Below are 22,403 nucleotides of genomic sequence, written 5' to 3'. Positions count from 1 at the left end.
CGTTTAATAAATAATGTATAAACACAACAGTAGCAATAATTCGAATCCAACTTTTGATCCGGAATTTGAAAACCAGAACTCATCAGATAAGACTGACAGTTCTGTTGTTTCCGTTGTTTCCGAAGGAGGTGATGATGTTGCGTTGACTTCAAAAAGTGGTGAAGCATGAAGTTTCGTTGGTTTTCGTGACTTCATTGTATGTTTTCGACATGTTTCTGAAGATTTGAGAATTTCATTTCAAATTAAACGAATGAAACTCACGTTTCTCCTCCAAAACCATGATCAGTTCTTGATTTTTCGCAAAGTCAATGTTCCTCTCACATTGATCTCCTGTGGCAGCAACATATAGCTTTTCATCTTGAAAGTGAGTCACGAAACATTCTTTCTCGTCGGTACCCCGGTTGGCGTAGATCAAAAGCCTATCATCATGCTTCCACGAAGCTAGGCAGGTATAGGACTTTGCTGGAATTTCACCATAGATTCAGAAAAAAAAAACAAGAAAATAACTCACAATCAAAGATGACTCCATCATTACAATGATAGGCGAGAATATCCATTTTAGAAGAATCGTTACAATCAAAGACTACATCATAACAATAATCTTGATCGAGGGTTTTTGGAGTTGAAAAAGTTCCAAAAACTCCACATGGATAGGGAGAAGTGTTGAGGACAACTGAAGAGAACCAGGGAACATTGTCCCATTGAGTGTTATTTCTGAAAGTATTCCACATAGAAAATTCAGGAAATGGTGAATTCTTACGTGCAAATACTTGTATTTGACTTGTCGGTAGGTACACTTGTTTTGAATTCAATAAGATTCTGACTTCGAGCATTGAATAGTAGACAGTGATAACCAAGCGGTTCACCACTGAAAATAAAAGGGTTCACATTTAAATTTCAGATTATTCATACCATTTGGTCTCCGAGAAAACCATAACTCTATCCTCAAAGGTTTTAACACAATGAGAAATAAGAGGAACTGCTCCAACATGATGTTGTAGATACTGTAACTCATTGGAAGAAACTCGCATCGAATCGAATTCTCCTTGCATCCACACTGGAAATACACACGGAGCAAATGGTTTAGCAATGGCTCCGGAGTGGAAATAATAGCTGTCGAATGCAGTTTTCATTGAAAGAGAAGAGCAAGACGAGTCATTTGCAAAGTAAAGTTTTCGAACGTTCGTCTCTTCGATCACAATCTAAAAACATTTTGAATTGCAGAAAATATATGTTCGGAAATTCATACTCCGCATCGGTACTCCTCATTTTCCTCGTTTTGAACAATAAAATATTGCTGGTTCTTTCTATCTCTCCATGATCCAACACATCGGAGAGTCATGTCTGAAATTGTTCATAAAGAGAATCTGGTTGTGTTATGTAAGATTACCGAAGTCTGGAAACGAGCAATTCTTGAATTGAATCTGTATTCTAGAAGAGGATTCACAGTTGTTTGCCTGAAATAATTTGGTTTCTAACATCGCAATCCCGTGTGTCATTACAGTAGTCCCGTCTCCAGATTCACAACTCAAAGCAGCGTCGTTCATTCGATAAGAGACCTCAAAACGTCCATCAATCGGACTACAACTAGCAGCTTGCTCATCAGAAGTTCCTAGAAAAAACGCAATACAAACTTGTAGAATTCTAGAAGAAACCTACGAAACAAAAGTGCTCCATCTGAAATCGTGACCAGAGCAGAGTCAAAGCAAGTCATTTTTGCTTCCTTTTCTGTCTCATAGCAGTTTTCTTCTGAATTTTTGAGTTAGTTATTGTCGAAATAAATAAAGTGATACCCGGTGTTTGCGGACTTAGTGGAAAAAATATTAAAATTAGCACTAAGTCCGCAAACACCGGGTATCACTTTTTTTATTTCGACAATAAGTTTTTATAAAACAGTTACCGTATTGATGTGCTAATTGAAGAACGTTTTGAGACAATAAAATCGGAGTGAGACATCGAAAACAGATCGGACGACCCATTCTTCTGAAATTGAAAGTTGTTCGACATTAAAAATAGTTTTTCTCTGTTCTTACTTCAATCCCATTATGTAAGACGGACCATACTTTGTGTAGCAATCTCCATAATTACTAATTGATGTCGCCGTTAAAGTTATCTATAACATTTTTCTCTATGTTTCCAGTTTTTTTCATTCAAACTCACATCTTCATAAATAATACTCTGTCTTCCAACGCCTCCTTCAACTGGCATCAGATTATTTGACTGTTTTCTGTAAATCCCATGAAGTGAACTTTCGATTCGACATGATAAGCAGACTGAAATTGGAAATCGATATCTTTCTTCTAAAACTAAAAAAGTGAACTCACAATTTTCAAAAGAAAACAGAATTACCACGATGATCCACATTGTGCTCGGGAATGAATGGTCATTTTCGGGGTGTCAAACTCTTTCGATGACCATTATTTGTATTTCGATCACAAGTACATGTTCCACTTGAATCCACTTCCTGCTCTGACGTGTTCATTTGAAGAGTTTATTCAGGAGTCAGTGGTGGTCATTCACTTATTACATTTATTATTAGAAGTCAATTATTATGAAATATTAGAAATAAGGAGTGGGATATAAGTTGGGGTTGTTAAAGCTCGGATCATAAACTATTCGTCTTCGAACTCTTCTCGGAGGAGCTCTTCTCATCGCAACCATTGGTCGATACTCTTCTTGGAATGAGTTGTAAAATGGAGGCTAGAAAAACAATTTAAAATGAACAGATTTATATATTTTGATACTTACTATATTCATAATGGGCATCATTCCCATTTGGAACGGGAGCTCATACATTTGTTGAGTTCGTGAATCCACTTGACCCATGTGTCTTTGAGCAGGAGGAGCTTCTTGAATACTTCTTGGCCATCTTCGAGGAACTGCATTCGCAAGAGCCGGATCTCTGTTCTTTTGATAACCGAATAAACTTGCAAATGGATCGACCGGCGACAGATTCTGACCATAGTGAACTGTCACGTTGTCGCGATCTGAGAAAACGTTAATTTTTATTGACTTCCCAGAGTTGGAACTCACTGTAATACAAGTTTCCAGAGAATGGGAATCGATACGCGACACCTTTTGACATTGGCACAGCCACATCAAGATCTCCTTCCATTCCATCAGAACCTCCAATTTCGTGTTCAACCTGAATTTTTAGAAAAATGAGCAGGTTTTCTTCAAAAATTAACAAATGACTTACACCAAGCGCAAAGTTCATGTGATATGGATTACAAAGAGGCGGCTTGCAAGACATTGGCATGTATTGTTTTCCAAATTTACCCAACGGAAGTGTTGGGTGAGCTCCTGAAAAAGAATAAAAGAGTGAGATATTCATAAAGTATACTCACTTCTATTAGCTTGCATCGCTGGATCACTCATCAATTTCACAAAGTCCTCCTTCTCCAAATCCAGCATATTGACTGGGTGATTCAAATATCCGAATTTTGTCATTGTGTCTTGGGTTCTGAAAGTTTTCATTTGATTGATGCATGATTTATAAATCTCTAATCTTTACCTGCTGTAGAAACGTCCGTAAATGTCAAGCATACCCCACGATGGAACTGCAAAGTTCATGTCCCCTCCGATGTGCTGAATGACAGAATAATTTCTGCTTTTTGAATCACAAAAACTTACTCTTGAAATAGCAGGATCGAGATCCACTCCTCCAGAGAATTGATTCTGGAATGGAAATACTGGCCAATAGTCTCCGTCATGAGAACGTCCGGGTAGCGGTTCTTGGGGCCCTGAACTTGAAAAATAATTATTGAAAAATCGAGAAAAAACAGTTCACCTGGTATTTTATAAATACTCGCTTTCTTCACTTTCTTCAATCCGAGATCTTGTTTCATTCTGCTTGCAAGGAAGGAATAAACATCTTTTCCATTCGGTCCATCATCATTATCACCATCATCTTCTTCTTCAACTTCTCCTTGATTTTGAAGATCTAACTTGGCTTTCGAGTCGACATAGGCAAGAAAAATCAAAAGAAAAAGCACCTGATGGATGAAACGCATGAGAGGAATGAAGAGAACTGAAGGAAGAATATCTCGAAGAAAAGATTGTTTCAAAAACAAGGAGGAGTGATAAACAGGATTATATCACAAAAGGATCAGAGAGTTCACTTCGTTTATTAGGTGACTTTTATTAAGGATTTCACATTTTCATATTATTATTGCCTTACTTATTCTTATTACATGTACACAAAATGATAATTTGGAATTATTCTATATTTTCTTCGCCTTCTAACCGGTCCATGCATCATCTGGGATGGCATCATCATCGATGGATACATCTGTCTCTGAGGGAAATATGGATACGGTTGAATCCAGTGTTGCGGAACTTTCTGTACATATGGATACTGTGCAAAGTGTTCCATTGGTTGCTGTAGCATGTACTCCATTCCAGGCATCACAATATTCCTCATCGGTCTCTGCATCATAACCGGTTCTGGTTCTCGAATGCTTCTCGTCCACCTTCTCGGTATTCTCAAAGCAGGATCTCTGTGTTTTTGATAGTCGAACAAACTGGAGAAAGGCTCGATTGGACCCAAGTTTTGACCATAGGTGACTGTGACATTTTCGCGGTCTGGAAGAGAATATTTTGAGGTTTTTTATTACCGATTTAAAAATAAATTACTTACTGTAATACACTTTTCCTCCAAAAGGCATTCTGTAAGCCATTCCCTTTGAGATTGGAATCGGAACATCAATATCTCCTTCAACTCCATCAGAACCTCCCCAATCGTGTTCAACCTGAAAGAATCAACAAGAATTAAAGAATTATCATTTGAATGACTTACTCCAAGTCCAAAGTTCATCTGATAAGGATTACACAATGGTGGTTTACAAGACATTGGAACGTATGTCTTTCCGAACTTTCCAAGTGGAAGTGTTGGATGTGCATCTGGAAATAGATAAAGATTATGTGTACTTGCTATTACAAACTCACTTCTATTAGCATGCATCGCTGGATCACTCATCAATTTCACAAAGTCCTCCTTCTCCAAATCCATCATATTAACTGGATGATTAACATAACCAAACTTGGATGTTGTATCGTGAATTCTGTTGAAGAAACGTCCATAAATATCAAGAATACCCCATGATGGAACGGCAATATTTAAATCTCCTCCGATGTGGCGAGAAATCGAAGGATCGAGATCAAGACCTCCGGAATATTGATTCTGGAACGGGAATACTGGCCAGTAGTCTCCAGGATGGGAACGTCCAGGCAGAGGTTCTTGCGGTCCTAAATTATGAACTTATGAATATTTTAATTCTTGCCTAATTTTCTTTTTCTCACCAGGAATTGTGTAGACAGCTGGCGCCAATCTCTTCTTTGGTACAACTTCTTGATTCAATCTCTTATATAAAAATTCATACATTGACTTTGATTTCTTATCAGTGAACTGCTCATCGAGTTCTTCTTCTTCTGAATCATCTCCTCCAGTATTTTGTAAATCGATTCGGGCAGCAAAAGTGACGCATATTGAGAAGAAAAGGAGAAAAACAGAAAATCTAAGGATCATGAGAAAGAAAACGAGAATGAACCGAGAAAAAGAGGAAAGGAGACAAGGTATTGAAGGAAGAAGCTAACGAGGAGAAAGATAAGAGATAAAGCCGGATTGCGTTGTCAATTAGCTTTGATCTTTCAACGTGAAACAATAACTTTTTTGGGAATTCGATGAACACAATTTGTTCCAGTTTGAGGGGTTCTTTTATTTTAAACTATGTATCTCTCGTTTGATATTATTGTAGAACATTGAATACTCTGAAAGTTTTTTTGATGTCTTTCCCATCTGATGTCTTTGGAGACGCGACTTTCAAACGATCTATAAAATTGGTCATAGGTACTTTCGACTACGGTGAGTCCATTTCTGCAGTCAAAATCAGCTAAATGTCTCTGCGAGCCGAGTTATGACCTCTCAAACTTTTCATATCGTCAAGCTTTTTCAGATGGAATTCCAAATCGGCAAATAGTATACGCAAAGATGTTTTCATTTTTCCAACGTATCAGCACAGGTGAACCGCTGGGTAACACAAATTGAACCGTATATACGGCCGGTTTGGAATTCCATGTGAAAAAGCTTAACCATTTGAACAGTTTGAGATCTCATAACTCGGCTCGCAGACAGATTTAGCGGGTTTTGATAGCAGAAATGGACTCGGTGTTGTCGAAAATACCTATAACCAAATTTATAGGTCGTTTGAAAGTGGCGACTCCAAAGATTTTCTTTGTCAGTTTCCATTTCCAAATCTTCTATTCACAATTGGCACGGTTTCTCATATTTTGTATTAGTACATTGCTCTTTTACTCTGAATCCCCTTTGCAACATTCCTTGAATAAAAACTTGAAAACATTCTGAAGAGTACTTCAGATTTGAGACATATTTAAATGTTTATTGGGGCTATACGATGAATGAATCAGAAGAAAAAACATTATAAGTTACTACAATAAGTGCCTAAATATGTGAAAGAAAAAGAAGAATTGGCGTTGGAAAAACACTCTTTAAGAGCGAAGAAAGTTACCAGTAGAAAAGAGGAAAAATGAGGAAAGAAAGAGAAGAAAAAAGGAGAAGAGAAGTGAGGTTAATGGCTTGTAAATGCAATTATTAGGGGGATATGTATGTACATTGAGGATTAATAAAAAAGAGACTAACTAATGGTAACTAGGAGACGAAAGATTGGTAAAGATAAGACCAGAATGAACATTCGAGGGCTGTGGTGAGACCGGAGATAACTAAAATTTGAAGTAAAAAAAAATAGAGTTAAACGTCAGTTCCATTCTCTGGATCTCCTTGTACTGAATTGACTCTCGACGGTTTGTTGCTCCATTTACGGACAGCGAAGATGACAGTGAGAGTGAGAACTATAAAAGCGATTGCAGCGGCACATGCCATGAGAATGATTGGCCATCCGAATGGTTGGTTGCCAAGAGATCCAGTGTGAGCGAGCAGGGAAGATTCAGAAACCTACAATCAGAAAATTGTGAAATTTCTGTTTTGGAAAAAGAAGAGGGGAAGCGAAACATGCAACAAAAGGAAAACAAGCACACCACCTTTCGACTGACCTCTGGCACACAGTATTGTGCCTCCTTGATGTATCCGATGGCGCATTGTTCACAATGATCTCCAGTGTATCCGGCGGTACATGAACATTCATTCTCCTATAAAATCATCCTAAATTAAGCATTCTCTTCTGAATTCTCTTACCTGGGTGACAGTTCCTCCATTTTCACAAATGAGTGGTGCATCACAGAATGGTCCAGTATATCCAACATCACAAAGACAGAATCCGTCGAGTCCCCCGGTTGGAATTCCATTGAAACATGTACGCATATTACAGAAAAGGCCAGTCCATCTCTCGAAACATTCACACTTTCCTTCGATCAGTTTTCCTTTTCCTGGCTCGCAGTAGGTTACTTTCTCGCATCTGTCACCAGAGAGACCGTATGGACAGTGGCAACGAACCTGGAAATCAGAGGGAGAGTTTAGATGATTGTCACCTCAATTATAGACACACACTTACCACTCCTTTGGCGGAATGTCTTCGTCCTCCATTCAAACATCTTTCTCTTTCGCATTGAGTTCCCTCATATCGGAGAGTGCATTCACATTTTCCCTGAAACAAAGATTTTCATCTTTTCCTCTTCTTTTTTTCTTTTTTATTTGAAAAAATCACATTGAGGTTTTCCCATAGAACGGTACTACTACCCCATGCCGCGCAACTCGACCCACTAATCCGTTTTTTTGAGTGGCTCCTTATGCACCGACATGACCGAGAAGAGGGCCCTTTTGGTCACCCAATTGTAGCATGTTTCTTTCTACGTCTTCATGTAATCCGGGCGGTCCGCCGTCACACGGAATTAACCCTCTGACCGACCTCAAATGCCACCATATGTGCATTAAAAAGTGGTAGGAAAAGGATGAGTAAATGGGGAAGCGAAGCATGAGTTTTTTTTTTCAAATTAAGGCTGCGGCCCCCAATCAAATGAATGACCCAGTTGAAGAAAGTTTGTTACGTCTACTCACATTAACCAGAGATCCACCGTTTTTGCAGAAGTCATCCGTTAGATTTGAGGGATTGATGAGTGAATTAGCAGAGATGGCGCCGAGAAGCAGAAGGGATGAGACGATGGAACGGAAGAGCATTCTGTAAGAAGTAGAGCCGACATGTGTTGTTTATAAACAATTGAAATGAATAAAGAGTTCTCTTCGAATGTGTTTATGTTGATGTTTCACACACAAGTGCTTAAGAAGTAGAAGATGAGGAGGCGATGGAAAAGTAGAAGCTTTTCGGAAGGGGCAGTTTTACAACAAGAAAGTATTGCATAATTGAGGGTAGAAGAGACCGGACGAAGACGCGGAAAAGCTGCTTTGAAAGCTGATAGGTCACTTTCAATTAGAATGAACGGAGGGACAAGAAAACTGAGATGGGGGCGGGGAGTGTACAAATTAGTCTGGTGGCTCCTCAAGAATGGAGACGTGAGACGAGAAATTCAATCTGTTTTTATATGAAAGTAGTACTAGTCGTAGTCTCTTTTCTTGAAAAAGTCAGAAGTCGGGAGGTCAAAAATAAGAAGAAGACGAAGCTTCTGGTAGAGCTAAAAGGACATCAAGGGGGAAGCGTGGTCGAGTGGGTGCAAACAAATTTCGGTGGTCCCAATGGGAAGTGGTACAGGAAATTTCAATGAAGAAGAAGAAGAAGACACTGAACATGATTAGGTTCGTTGGAAATAAGGCGGTCTCTAATGAAAGAGACAAGGGTGTGAACACTGCCGAAAGGAAGAGAGTGCTAAAATATAGAAACTGATTTTTTACGTCTTCTGGTGGGGTATGGGGAGTAAATATTTAGACAACTCATCAAAGAAGACATTGACTCCCTACTGACATTTCTCTACGGGTGGTAGTCGCTTCGCTCTTCTGGCTCCGCCCCTTTTTACGACTTCTCCATGAGCTCTTCTCCTATTCGGGAAGTGGTCGTAAAGAATGAAGTGATAGATTTACAGCGAAGATGATGAAGACGTTAAGAGTGTTTACAAGCCATGTGACATACGGTGCATTCGGGAGGATAAGGGGAAGGAGGGATTATTAAAATGATGGGTTACACTCTAAGAAAGTGGGAATAATATGAATACAAATTAGCTTTCGAAGAGGAGATTTCCATGTTTTCTGGGTGAATTCGATCGGAAAACGTTTCGGAAAGAGAGATGTAGCAAACAGGTGATGGAGCGGAAACACGGTTTACCTGTCTCCTGAATCCGAGCAGGCCACTCAGAAGCCAGTGACCCGTATGTGGTTGATTGTGAATGACAGGGTCTCCCGCTTGTTAATTGGCATGTCCCAGGAAGCGGAGAGGTTTCAAACCAACGGTCTCAAGGCTCTCAATAGAAGAGAGAGAATGATTTAGGTCGAGGTGAAGAAGAAGATCAAAACGATATTCAACTAGTCTTGCTAATTCTTTGAAACGGAAAATGAAAGTTCGGGAATTCATTTACATATTCGGGATTCATGGTGATGGTTGATCTTCTTAGGACGAAGAATGCGTGAGTGGAGCGGAGCGTGATTGCGGTTGCACAATCCTAATTAGCGATACAAGATAGCATCTTAAGACTAGTTTCGCGCACCTACTAGCCTCCCTCCTCCATCCGATAACCTACAATTACAGTAATCCATGTAAATACTAACATCTGCAGTATATGCAATATATCCAACTTACAGCCATATGGAGATGTATGGAAGAGATGCTTAGAAAAACAATGAGACCATACAAAAACTACTGAAATTAGAGAGGAGTATGAATAGATAGAGGGGGAGAGAGGCATCAATCTTACACAATTTGTATTCATTGTCTCACACCCGGTGGTCACTTGGAAGAGGGGGAAGAGGGCTCCAATTAAGACCGGCCGGTGATCAAATTTAAGATACAATAGAAGTCAAAATGGCTGGAGAAGATGTGAGGTATTGGGGGAAGTGGGGGAAACCACAATCAGCTCGAAATGAAAAGAGAAATGAAACAACCCCCTCTTGGTACCCGACGAGACACGTCCATTTTACTCCGCCCACTTTGTGAATAGTTCACCCTCTCTTCTCTCTCTCTCTCTTCTTTTCGCCAGACGAGAGTGACCCCCCGGGAGAGATAGAGGGAGTTGACTGACCAGTACACGGTGTGTTGTGATGATAATCAAAAAAGCTCGTAAATTCTGTAAATTAGTGGAGAGCGGTGTAGAGAAGATAATGGAAAAGTGAGAGGGGTTGTGATAATGGGATCGTGTCGGGGAGGGAGAGCCTGCGCGGGTGGCACAAAAAGGTATTGGGAATGGGATTTTTGAAATATGGATAGGTGTAGCAATTGGTGTGATAGTGTCAGGAGAAAGGACTAACTGGTGGAGTGGAGGGGAGGGTAATTGGACAAATTGGTGTCAACGGGAAACAAGTGAACTTCTTGGATAGATGTGGAATTTCAAGATACCGATTTGTTTTAACTGGGGACTGATAGTGAGTAACTTTGGCTCGATTCCAGCGCTAAATGTACTTTGAAACGTCTAAACATTTTTGAGCATATTTGGGACCCCAAAGGACGTTTTAATGTTTTGAGGGACGTCTAGTGTTTTTGGGACATTCGAGTTTTCAAAGGATATCTAAACTGGAATAGAGACGTAACTTTTAGTCTTTTTTGAAAGTATGAACAATCTGGAAAATTTACGGAAATTGTGGCAAAGTGTTTTCAAAAAATCAAACTGTTTTCAAAGTCATCTTTTTTTTGCCAAGCTCCATCGCAATAGCCTCATCCCTCCTAGAAACCCCCAGTTCTTACCTCAGGACTAAGAAAAGTTCAAGTAATTAGTCCACAAGTTTCAGGTATTCTTAAAGTGAGAAGAGAGAAACAACAACAACTCATTGTGTACATGATCCCCTTTGTTTCTGAATCTGTTTTCTATTTAGTTCTCATCTGCTCTCTTCCGCTTCACAAGATTCTCTCGCTCTCGTAGTACAACTCATCTCTTTCGAAACCTTCTGTTTTCATTAGTCATACAGCTCCCCTTTTTAGAGTCTTCTAGATCAAAGCGTTTCACCGTCTATCAAAGTAAATAGTTTCTGTTTTGAAAAGAGCACTGACATTTAGGGAGTCCTTCTCCCTTTTCTCGTCCCCAATCATATTCCCATATCGAATTGCAAATTTGACATACCTGAGTGTGCATATTGTCCTCATCAAGTACCTACAGGTATTCTTCTTTTCTCCCTCGTACAAAAAAGAGAAAGAAATTCGAAAAAAGAGGAAGAATTGGACAAATTGGGGGGAGGGTTGCGCAACAAAAAAACGTACAAGCAGCTGCAACATTCACAACTAAAAACCCTCCTTTCCCTCTTTTTTTTCCATTTTTCCGGTGTCCGGGTGGGAACGATAACATCGAAAAGGGACTGCATCTGGTGCCAGGTTACGTAATGAGATCAATCTGAGAATTTGGAGAGAAATGAGGGAAAGGTGGAAACAATAATAGTGTCCGGATCGGGAAGTACATAAATCAATTTGTCACCTCATCATCACCTCATTGCGGGAGAGAGATTTGTATTGTTTTGATAGGAGAAAACTACCAAAATATGATACTTGAGAAGGAGACAAAGTTTCCAACTGTGAGGAGTTTGTGGCGTTGAATAGGTATTGGTTCGAACTAGGGTGTGGAATGGAGATATATTTCAACTAGTAGTAATTGTTATGCTGCTTCCGAATCTGTATTTCGATTGGATAGAACTCACCAAACCGAGATCTATTTCTACGAAATTTTGATACTGGGAAAAATTGTCATATCTGTGAATCTCAATACTATTAGAGTATTCAAAACTTCAAACAATGTTTCAACTCAGTTTTTTGCAAAATAGAAATCATATTACGATTCAGTCTGAAATTTCTTGACTGTTACCATCTTTCCGCACTTAGAATTATGTTAGGATTTTCAGGAATGAACTCTCAGAAATGAAACTTTCTGAAAAGAACTAAAGATAAACTTTAAAACTCTCCCCGAGTCGAGAGAAAGAGTCGAGAGAACATACTCGAGCTGTCATCGAATGTGTGTTCCGATTAAAATGTAATCAATCGAAAGGCGATATGTGCATCCGTCTTGTACAACTTGTTTACGTGTACTCTACTCCGTGTAAAAGTGTAACAGAATCCATCAAAATGTCGGCTTTCAAATTTCCTTCTCCTTCTCACAGATATCTAAACAACGACACCTGCAGAGATAATTATGTGTTTTTTTGCCTTCTTCTGGAGATTATGCAACACTTCTGTGAGAAGAAATAGGAAGCGTCGTCGGGTTGATGAAAAAAAGAAAGAATAACGAAAAGCCATATGAAAAGGACACCATATGGGTCTCTCTGGATAATGATGTGTTCTCAATGGACACAGCTGATCGGCGACGAACACAGACGACACTAATTCAGATGAGCAACGAGATTCTTCAAAAAATAATAATGGGAATCTCACAGCGGGAGGTGGATCCTCTTTGAACATCTTGAGCAATCTTGACACTGTTTGAATCAATCCCAATTAGGAGGACAGATGAGAGAATAAGAGGAAGAAGACCTTTTGAAAAATAAGAAAAAATGGAGGATTGCGTGACATCTCCTAATTAATTATAGGGTATGTTTCAGATGACATTGAGAAGAATGATGGAGAAAAGAAGAAAACTTGAAAAGTGCCGTTTGCCGCCTTCTCCCAACACCCTAAATTCTGGGATAAGAGTTACGACGTGGCAGATTCATGCTAGGTTTACGATACCTTGGGAATGACTTCCGTTACACAATCATTCGCCAGAAGGCTAATCCGGGTATGACGTCGTCTCGTAGGAAACTATAAAAGACCAATTGCTTCTCGATATGACTCAATCTAATTATTGTATTCAGTTTAAAAGTGCAACGATGGCTACTGTAGATTAGAAAGGTTCCTGACATTCAAATGTTTTAATTAATATCGAAATGTTGTTTTTGTGACGACGTTCTCGCCTAGCGCCAGGTGTCTCTGCTGCCCTGTTGTCAACTCGCGACACTTTTTTGTACTTTTCGGATCGCCTGCGCCTTCTCTTTTTGTCCCTACACAGAGGTGGAGAGGTCACACTTTTTGTCACTAATGGTCAAGGGTAATTGCGAGAGAAAAAGATTTCTTCTTGTTGAAATCGGAAACCATCTCGTGTGGAATGCGGGAAAACCTTCGGGTGTTAGTGTTATTAATACAAAAAACAACACGTTGTGGTCTGTAATCATAACTGGATAAATATAGAGAGACGAGATGCCGCCTATGGGAATAAAAGAGAATAGAATAAAGAATCGAATGACTGCTCAATTACGGTGTCGGCATCTGAGAAAACGGCACGAAAAAAACAACACGAGCGAACGGTACCTGTCGGATCGTAAACGAGGTAATGATGCCGGTAAAAGGTACACACGGGCGGCACACGGAAGAGCAGATGCATCCGGCAGACCGGCCCAGTGTTGAATAATTTAGTGTTATGATAGGTGGGTCAACTGGCGGAAAGTGTTGCTTTTCGAAAGAGAGGGTGTAAACCAAATGTTGCGTATTAAAGGGGAGAGAGAAGGGGACGAATGAAACTGTCTTTGTGTTGATGGGTGGTGAGTTTCGTTGGCTAGGAGATTCTTTTTCCGGTAGAGAGATGCAATTAAAGTGTCAGGCGGTGATGGACAAGTTGGCATAAGAGTTCGTACAAAAATGAGAACGATTCGCTTCGTTGCTTCTTCTTGTTTCTCTGAATACAATGGATGAAAGGAGAGGAAGAAAGAGAAGATAGATTCTGATGGTTTAGAAATAAATTGTTGAAGAGAGATTCTGAAATTTTGATAGAGCTGGAAATACGCTCATATGAATAATTTAGGTGGGAGTTTTCAAGTTTCCTGGAAATTTCAGGCTCTGGAATTTCAATTTTTCTTAAATTCAGAAGAGATGAAATACTTTGATGGTATAATTTTAGAAGACTTATCCCGATTTCCTGTTTAGTTTTCACTTCTAACCAAAAGTTTCAACATTCCCTACTATTGTAACTCGATGAGAGAATTTATGAGATTTAGTGAAACAAAACGTGGAATTCTGATAAACAACATCATCTGAAGAAACGTGCAACAGTGAACAATAAAACCAAAGGAAATGTCTTTTTTTCTTTTTTCTGCCAATCGAGTGAAATGCGTGAATACAATTAGACTGACAGTCAAACGATGCGAATATCGTTTCGAAGGACATCCACTCAAGGAGCTTTTTTCCATCGACTCCAGTCGCATTTCGACGGCAAAATGAGGAGGTCATGACGTGGCAACCACGCGGAACAACGAATCTTTTGTCTTTTGGGGGGATTGGTTACCTTTTGAGGTGGATGAGCCCCTCTCTCGCTCTCTCAATCAGATGATTCAGTCGGTACTCTTTTGATCATTACTCATTTGGACTATTGTTGAGAGACTTCAATGTGTGGAGCGCGCTATTATCGCATAATGGTACATATTCTTATGATTTATGTGAGAGAGTGACCAAGTTGAGAAATGAGAAGGTTCCGATTGATGTCCGTTCGGTACGAGCGACAGGTGCTTTATGAAGAGATTTATATGGGAGAAGTAGTCTTGGGTTACACTTTCTTTCCCATATATTCATTTATGCAACATTCGTGTTGTTGTTGTTATTAGATGGAACCTTCTTTATTCATTGCCTCATCCGTTGCGACATTTCTCAATTTGCACAAAGTAATAAGCGGATACTACATGGTCATAAAGCCGGCTTCTCAATGCACTTCTCCCGAAAAGGGCAACGAAGGGACCACCCCCATCTTCGATTATTAATTCTTTTTGGGGCCACACACACAGCTAATAATAATGCGTGCACTCTCCGCAATAGTAATAATATCCATCTTCAGACGTCTTCATCTTCTTCATCTTCAACACAGAAGTGACACCCGGTAGATAGAAAAGGATATGTATTAGGATAGACCGACTAGAAACAAATTTAGTCTCGAGAAGAGATGAGGTTATTCCCGAAAAAGAAGATATTGAGGGATCAGCTCTCGTTTACGATCTTCTCCGGAGGGAACACTTTTTGGACAATTGCGCAACACTTGGGTCTCTGATGATGAAATGACCATAACGAGGAGAAGGGGAGACCTCGGATAATAATGACCACGACGGATACGAGAATCCCGTTAGAGTACTTTTTAGAAAAGGGATTCGTAGCACCAGAAACTAATTCAATTGGTGTCATGGTGGCAAAACAAACAAGAGATGCTTGCTGACAGCCTTCTTTCCGATGAGGTACCAGATGGACCCCCCGCATTGTCAACCTGACATTATCGCATCGTAATTCTCATTATTGTGTTACTCAGACCAAGCACTAATTGTCTTTGGCATGCGTGCATATGGTTTTAGTTTATGTATAAGTACTGAAATTAGCCTGATTGAAAAAGGTTTTAGATTTGGAAAAACTGAGAAAGGGGGGTTCCCATGATTCTTCACGCTGGGAGGGGATGCATTCAAAAAAGAAGTTGATGATCATGACCCAATTGAACAACTTTTAGTGAGAAAATGGGGTGATTCGGTTAAAAACTTCGACTAATGGAACTGTGGAGGTGTGCGGAAAAAGTTATAGGGGAGAGTTTTTGTAGAAATCGAATTCTCAGAATCTAGGGGAAGATGTACAAATTTACAGACTTGTCAAAAATCGGGCCGGCCCCAAAAATTTAGAACATTTATAGTAAAAGTGCTTAAATTATCAAACATATTCCTTTTGATTGAATTTTAAATTTTTTGTCAAAAACTATACTTTTTTACAAAAAAAAATTTCAAAAATTCAAAAATTTTCATGATTCTGGCCGAGAATATTTTTGATATCGGCCCAGTCCGGCTCGTGACAAGTCTGACTAGCTCTGATCTGAACAGTTTTTCGATACTATGGTCACTCTATCTACAGTAATCCTACCGTACCTGAGACTACAGAAAACTGCTAGAACTTCAGATATTATTTGAAATAACACACTCGAAAGTTCGAAAATGAAATTAGTTAATGAACAGTGTGGAACTGATCAGTTTTCGAAATTGTTATCAAATTCATAACAGTGCCATTCTAATCCTGTCTTTTCAGCACTCATTATCAAAACAAGCACGAAGCAATCAACTAATTTGATTTAATGCATTGTCTGCCATCTCTCAAGTTTACCTACTTTCTATTGGAATGACCTACATCGTAAAATCATATTCTATTTGTTCAACTTTTTATCAGAAAGTGGAGAAGAAGAAGAAGACAAGCAACTCTCACTTGTTCCCATTCTTCTTCTTTTTGCTCCTCCTTAAGACCTTCGTTATGAGAAGAGTAATCGAATTAGTTTGATGAGCAATCAAATGCGCGAATATGACATAACAGACAGAAGGTCGCCTGATGAACGGAGAAAAATGAAAGAAAATGAACAAGAAATTAGAATTTATTCAATGGGAAAACACATTCTACAGAATCGGAATGGAGCTGTTGACGCAATTGCTGGAAAAAGGAATTGATGAGGGGGGAGATTCTGAAATAAGTCACACTTACTATTGAATCGAAGTTGTTTTCCAGTCTCCACGAACATTGAATGATTGTGTTGTAGCAGTGGCGTTCCATGGAATATGATTGTTGAACCATCCAGTCTCGTCTCCAGTCTCGAATCCAGTAAGATCTTCATGCATTCTGAACATCAGGGTCCATGGTTTCTTCTCTCGGATTGGAAGTGGAAGTGTCGCCTCACGGAATGTATCCGCTTCTCCACGTAGTTTAGATCTGGAGAATGTCAAATTGCTGTCATAGTAATGTTCAAATTGAAGTAGAGCCGGTTGACTGTTTCCTCCTTCTTGAGCTTTTCCCACACTAAGATCCTTGAAGATGTCGATGAAGATTCTGAAAGTTGTTTTCCACCGAAACTTCTCCGAATACGCAATAACTTACTTTTGAGCATTCGGGAACACCTCTCCTTTCACTACTAATGAATCTCCATCCTCCATTGGTTTCATGAGAAGAACGTTGACTTCTCCACTCGAATAATCTCCATCAATTGTCTCTCCACACTGAACAGTTGGGGTACACAAGTAACAATCAGCGTGTGGTCCTTCCGGCGTAGTACTGTTACCATCGGCAGCTACCGCGGTAGTTTGGGCATCAGGCGGCGGAGTGGCACCACCTCCGGATTCTTAAATTATTTCAGACTGCGACTATTTTCTGGAAAGAATACAACTCACGGGTCAGCACAACAGTGACGAGAAGTGTCTGAATGAGCACAAAGAGCCAAAATCGCATCTCGGATTATTTCTCGTCCATCTCTTCGATGACACCTCTTTTATGGAACTGTTCATGTTCCCAGTCCTAACCATTAAACACGTTTTTGTTTCTCAAAGTTTATGAATGTCGAAATTCACATCCGGGAATTGTGCTTAAAAAGAGAGTTGAGAGAGGAGAAACGGGTCACAAGATGTTTCTTCGTTTACTTCTTCTCGCAGCTTTCGTGCCTGTTGTATACCTGTGGTGTACTCCATTCATCGCCTGCAACCAGACTATTGTAAGGAGTATCTTCCCTTCTTTTTGGAAAAGTTTATGAAATTTATTTCAGTACGGAGACTTCAGCGATGCTGAAAAGGGATTGAAAGTTCTTCTTTTGGGACGTCCGTTCCAGAAAATGGATGAATTGATCATCTCGGGAGAATACTATAACAATGGATCAGAGGTTATGGATGATGCTTCGTGAGTTTTAAACGATCTAAGTTGATACGGAATTTCAGAAGTTTCAGCTTCACCGTTGGACTCTCAAAAGGTCTTATCATGCATCAACTTGGAGAGGATTTGGAGCAATACCTATTGACAACCACACTCGTAGCAAGTGAAGCTAGGATGAATGTATCTGGATCGATAACTGGAAAAACAAAAAACTTGTTTGGAGTGATGTCAAAGCTCAAGCCTAATGTCACATGTGATGAGCCATTCACTTTCAAAATCAAGTTTGTGTTGATCTCAGGATTAATACAGAGATTAATTTATATTTCAGGAGTATTGATGGGTACGGATTTTCATTTGGAAACGCGGAAAATTTCTCTGATAAGCAGCAGTATCAATACGCAAAGAAAGACAGAGCTCAATCGGTATTCTTCGACGGACAAATCAAGACAACAAAGATTCGTTTGTGAGTTCACAAGGTTCATCGAACGTTCATCTTATTCTCTTGTTTTCAGCAATTGTCTTGATGAATGACCGCGTGGTTTCTTCCTCCGTTTTCTGATCAGCCTAATAAATAAATAAAGTGTTTGGTTTTTGCTTTTGTGTCGTTTCATGAAGGAAACTTGAACGTGTTGCGTGTCATATGGCCTCCACAAACTGTCGTAAATCTCCAAACCGTTATCAGATTCAAATCTTTCTCTCTTCCTCCTCCGACGGTTTTGCCACGTCTTCCTGCCAAGTCACGCCCATTTAAAAATGTTTCTTCGTCTACCTGCATAATTATAATTCAGCGAACTTCCCAATTCAGTGTGTAATTTGGTGTCAGTTGTGTTTGTGTTCGTTTTCAATTCTCCCGAAAACGATTTCTCAATGATTCTCTCCCTTCTTCTCTCCTCTTCAATTCTCGGCGGTTCAAAAATCCAGTTATGCAAATGTAAATCCTAGTAAAGGTTGGGTGTAAGTAGCCATTCCAAGTATTCTTTGCTGTCAGAAAAACGGAAAAAGAGTAAACAATTAGTAGAGCCAATTCGTAAATGCAGTCATCAATCAACAACAACTCGAACTACAAATCATTCCTTCTGCTGCCATGAATACCTTTTCCGTCCAACTTTTTCTCTCGACTGGAATTTTCTGTCCCTTCTCTTTTCTAGCCTTCTCCCACTTTTCGGATTAAGTTTGTTCACTAAAGTCAACACATTTGATCGGAGACCTTGGTCTTCCGGAACTAAACGAACTAATGTCAAAAGTGAGGAGAGAGATTTATTTTAAAAATTTTGTTATTTTCTTATTTTCTCAGAAAAACCAGAAGACTAGATTGCATGATCTCTGGAAAATCATGACGTACGGATTTCTGATTTTCTGTTTTGCTGCTTCTTCTGATGCACACAAACTTAAGGATTCATGAAGCACTGCTGCAGACCATTCTGCAATTTTCATAACAGTTACGTTCTAGAATTTTTGACTTTTAGTTTGAAAAGAGAAGCTGAAAAATCAAAAAACCGAAATCAGAGCCATTACTTATAGACATTGTACTCTTTTCAGAAGGCGTAATTGTGCGTTCTGATGAAAATTTGCAGTGACAAATCTGAAAAAAGTAATATCTTGTTTTCCCTTCTTTGCATATCATTATGGTCTGTTAGATAAAACCTGAAGTTCGAAAAACTGAATGGTATGAACCATTGCTTCTTCTGAATACTTCCTCCTTCTGGCTTCATCGTCGTCGTCTTCTTTTTCCATCTTCACTTTTATCTTCTTTCACTTCTTTCTGTCTAGTCTACCATCAACGAAAACTTTTGCCAAAACCTGCTTCCTCACTTCGTTTTTCATTCCGATATCTTCCCATCTGATCAGCTGCCATTGCTTCATTCCGTTCGTGTTTCCCCTCTCACATTATTCTTTTTCATTTTCTCTTTTTTCCCAGGTTTTGAGTTTTGATTTCAGAAGATTCTTTTGTCGTTGAACAACCTTTGGCTTTTCTAGTCTTTTTTTCCTCTTTCGTCCTCGTTTTACATTTCAAATTCTATTGTGACGAAACAAGACGGCTCTCAATCTTGCAACACCTCTCTTCTCCTTTTTCGTTCTTTTTGAAAAACCTAATCAAATATCCGCCAGTCGACATTCGACCATTTGGACTCGAGAACACAACTGACCCAGTTACGAAAAAAGAGAGAAAGGTTAGGTGTCAATTGGTAATAAATGAGCGATAGGTTTGTGTTTTGAATCGTTTCATTACTTATTTCATTTCACATTAATCCGAATTTCTCAACTGAAGGAGGAAGTTACAGTATTTACTGGGGCTTTCTAAGTTATCTTCTGAAGTTATCATGCCAGCAACGAAAACATGCTGAAATATGTATGTGTTTTCCAAATTGATATAAGTTCGGGTGAACTGGAAGTTGACAAATGATAGGTTTAGGTCATTGCTCAGACAATTATTTGGCAGTTATTTATTGCGTATTTCAAAGTTTTTTTGGTGAAACTAATTGAGTTTTCGGGAGGTTCTGAAAATCCCAACTTTCTGACCGAGAGAAACGAAACTCTACGCATTGTAACTTTTCATGACTCAATGAATTTTAAATTTCTAGACAGAAAACAAGATTCTGTTCCATTCACTTCCTGTACTTAATCCATCCGGATGTCCCATCACTTCTAATATCTGACTCATTTGTTTGTTGGAAATGTAACTGAAAAGTGAATTCATCTGAACCGGTCATTCCTCTCTGCTTCAACTTCTCAATTTCCCCTTCAATCAGTTCAATAACCACAAACTTCCTTCTTATATTTGCCCCCTACTTCTCTCTTTTCTCGCTGTCAGCTATAAATCGTAAAGCTGTCATCAACAGAACTTTTTCGACCAGATCGTTCGACTCGATGGGTCGTTTTCTTTGTGTTTGCCCTCTCGAGAAGAGGCCAACCGAGGGCTCACAGATCAGACTACTAACTGTTTATCAGTTGACAATATACCAGTGGCACCATCCTCTTTTTGTTTTATTTTCCTTGGTTTTTCTTTTGTTTGACAAGACGAAAGGCACACCCCAAAACATCATGCATTTTCAGTCTACATTTGTTGATACGTTATCTATACAATAACACAACAAGACTACGTGTACATACAAGGAATTTTTAGCTTCCTTCCTTTCTTATTTATTACTACTTTCTTCAGATTTCTACAGCCACAATCGTCTCATATTTTCGGATTTCTCTTCTCAAATTCTCATATTTCCTTGTTTCCTTCTAATAAGAAAACATACAATTTGCGTAAACTTCATCACCTATTCCCTGAAATTTATTCCCTTTTCCTTATTCGTCTTCTCCTGTTGCAAACCGAAATGTATACATCGTTTTGCCACGTCAGGCTTGTCCTTCTTCCTTCTCTACTTTTTTGTATGCATAGCAGCGCCCACACATTCACATTTCCCACATCTCCCCCCACATTCACCTCGCACACTTTTCGTACTTGGTTCCCTTTTTCTAATTTTTTTCTTCTTCCGGATGTTCTCTTTTTGATTGACATTATTACCTCCTCCGGGAGAACTTGTTTCTATTGATCTTCCAATTTTTGGATTAGTTTGTTTTAGTCTCTTGACTCTGCAAAAAGGTGGCACGTGGATGGATTGAATGGTTGCAGAATATCAATCTACCATGACCAAATGTTCATTTTTATTTGTTTTCAATCTTCCAAAAAAAATGATGCAAGAGAAAAAAGAGAATAATCCAACCTTCTAGAATACATTATGCCTGGAAAGTTGAGCAGGTCACTGGTCTGTGTTTCAACTATTTTTAACTGGTTCTCTTACGTCAACCATCGAATCGGCAAACCAGTGGCTTCGCCGAAGTTCTACATTCTCGAAACCCATTGGAAGAGAAGAAACAAAAGGAGAAAAGGCACGTGGAATCTGGACGACCCAAGCCACGTCAAAGGCTGATGTGAAAGTGAACTTTCTTTAATTAATCAGTTCTAAGTTTGCTTTTGGCAACGAATAAACGCTCTTTGACTTGTAAGTTTTAGTGGTGTTCTTAGTTCTCGAAGTCTGTTTCTGTCCTAAGTGATAGAAATAGATAACTTGGGGGCCGAACCAAATTAGTTGTAGTAGTAGAAGTCAGACGCTGGTGAAGGTGATAAGACCTGATCCGAGCTCCTTCGCTATTAGAACTATTTCCTCTCGTTGACTAAATATCAGCGAACGTACTGTTCCTGTCTCGGAGATCGAAGATCGAAGAGTCGGACAAATAAAAAACGGTGAGACCGTGGTGAGATACTTTGGTGTGATATTGGTGAGACGGTGGTGAGAGACGGTGATGTCGTTCAGTACGGAGAGAACTAAAAAGAGAAGCTCGAGTGTTACTTCTTCCGATAAGTCATGGGCTGTCCAAATGAACGAGGTGAGACTGAAGGAGAGACGCAAGTTGGTTAAGGGATTCACTGACTTTTTGGAGTCTTCGGGTCGTATGGAGAGTGATATGTATGAGGCACTCAAGGCGGCGTGCAAAGGCAATGAGAGACAGTCAGAAGTGCTTGTAGAGCCGGTGAAAAAGTACTGTCGTGAGTTGCGAGAACGATTTGAAGAGCTTGGCGGAGAGAGATGGCCGCTAGAGATTATTGGAGTAATGAGGGAAAATGGAGTGGAAACGGTAGAAGAGTTGCGTGAACTCTGTGAGAAAGGTGTAGAAATGGTGCCAGGTGGC

General features: G+C 39.5%; 5 protein-coding genes across 5 annotated transcripts; 1 reads left to right on the top strand and 4 right to left on the bottom strand.

The window, feature by feature from the left end:
• Nucleotides 1-3: 3 nt before the first annotated feature.
• GCK72_006553 (uncharacterized protein) lies at nt 4-2,364 on the bottom strand (the record flags this gene model as incomplete). The annotated part of the gene is made up of 13 exons (XM_053725680.1): nt 4-215; nt 262-462; nt 512-714; nt 761-868; nt 913-1,202; nt 1,250-1,344; nt 1,391-1,457; nt 1,503-1,612; nt 1,660-1,749; nt 1,901-1,983; nt 2,034-2,113; nt 2,161-2,273; nt 2,325-2,364. 13 exons carry the CDS (start codon nt 2,362-2,364, stop codon nt 4-6), a joined length of 1,692 nt encoding a protein of 563 aa, XP_053589874.1.
• A 195-nt stretch (nt 2,365-2,559) lies between these two features.
• On the bottom strand, nt 2,560-5,527 carry GCK72_006552 (uncharacterized protein; the record flags this gene model as incomplete). Its single annotated transcript, XM_003113849.2, has 13 exons — nt 2,560-2,700; nt 2,749-2,987; nt 3,034-3,145; nt 3,200-3,303; nt 3,348-3,463; nt 3,515-3,588; nt 3,634-3,743; nt 3,791-3,995; nt 4,247-4,584; nt 4,640-4,751; nt 4,799-4,902; nt 4,948-5,247; nt 5,302-5,527. The coding sequence occupies 13 exons, from the start codon at nt 5,525-5,527 to the stop codon at nt 2,560-2,562; spliced, it is 2,181 nt and encodes a 726-aa protein (XP_003113897.2).
• A 1,239-nt stretch (nt 5,528-6,766) lies between these two features.
• GCK72_006551 (uncharacterized protein) lies at nt 6,767-8,149 on the bottom strand (the record flags this gene model as incomplete). The annotated part of the gene is made up of 5 exons (XM_003113518.2): nt 6,767-6,970; nt 7,069-7,164; nt 7,211-7,468; nt 7,527-7,619; nt 8,030-8,149. 5 exons carry the CDS (start codon nt 8,147-8,149, stop codon nt 6,767-6,769), a joined length of 771 nt encoding a protein of 256 aa, XP_003113566.1.
• An 8,334-nt stretch (nt 8,150-16,483) lies between these two features.
• GCK72_006550 (uncharacterized protein) lies at nt 16,484-17,306 on the bottom strand (the record flags this gene model as incomplete). The annotated part of the gene is made up of 4 exons (XM_003113768.2): nt 16,484-16,517; nt 16,569-16,910; nt 16,959-17,199; nt 17,249-17,306. 4 exons carry the CDS (start codon nt 17,304-17,306, stop codon nt 16,484-16,486), a joined length of 675 nt encoding a protein of 224 aa, XP_003113816.2.
• Nucleotides 17,307-17,478: 172 nt separating this feature from the next.
• GCK72_006549 (uncharacterized protein) lies at nt 17,479-18,187 on the top strand (the record flags this gene model as incomplete). Its single annotated transcript, XM_003113523.2, has 4 exons — nt 17,479-17,565; nt 17,617-17,747; nt 17,795-18,001; nt 18,049-18,187. The coding sequence occupies 4 exons, from the start codon at nt 17,479-17,481 to the stop codon at nt 18,185-18,187; spliced, it is 564 nt and encodes a 187-aa protein (XP_003113571.2).
• Between the last annotated feature and the right edge of the window lie 4,216 nt (nt 18,188-22,403).

This window comes from Caenorhabditis remanei, chromosome II, assembly GCF_010183535.1.
Source record: "Caenorhabditis remanei strain PX506 chromosome II, whole genome shotgun sequence".
Taxonomy (NCBI): Eukaryota; Metazoa; Nematoda; class Chromadorea; order Rhabditida; family Rhabditidae; genus Caenorhabditis; species Caenorhabditis remanei.
Note: the sequence above shows the minus strand (reverse complement) of the source record. Positions and strands in the feature narration are given on the sequence as shown.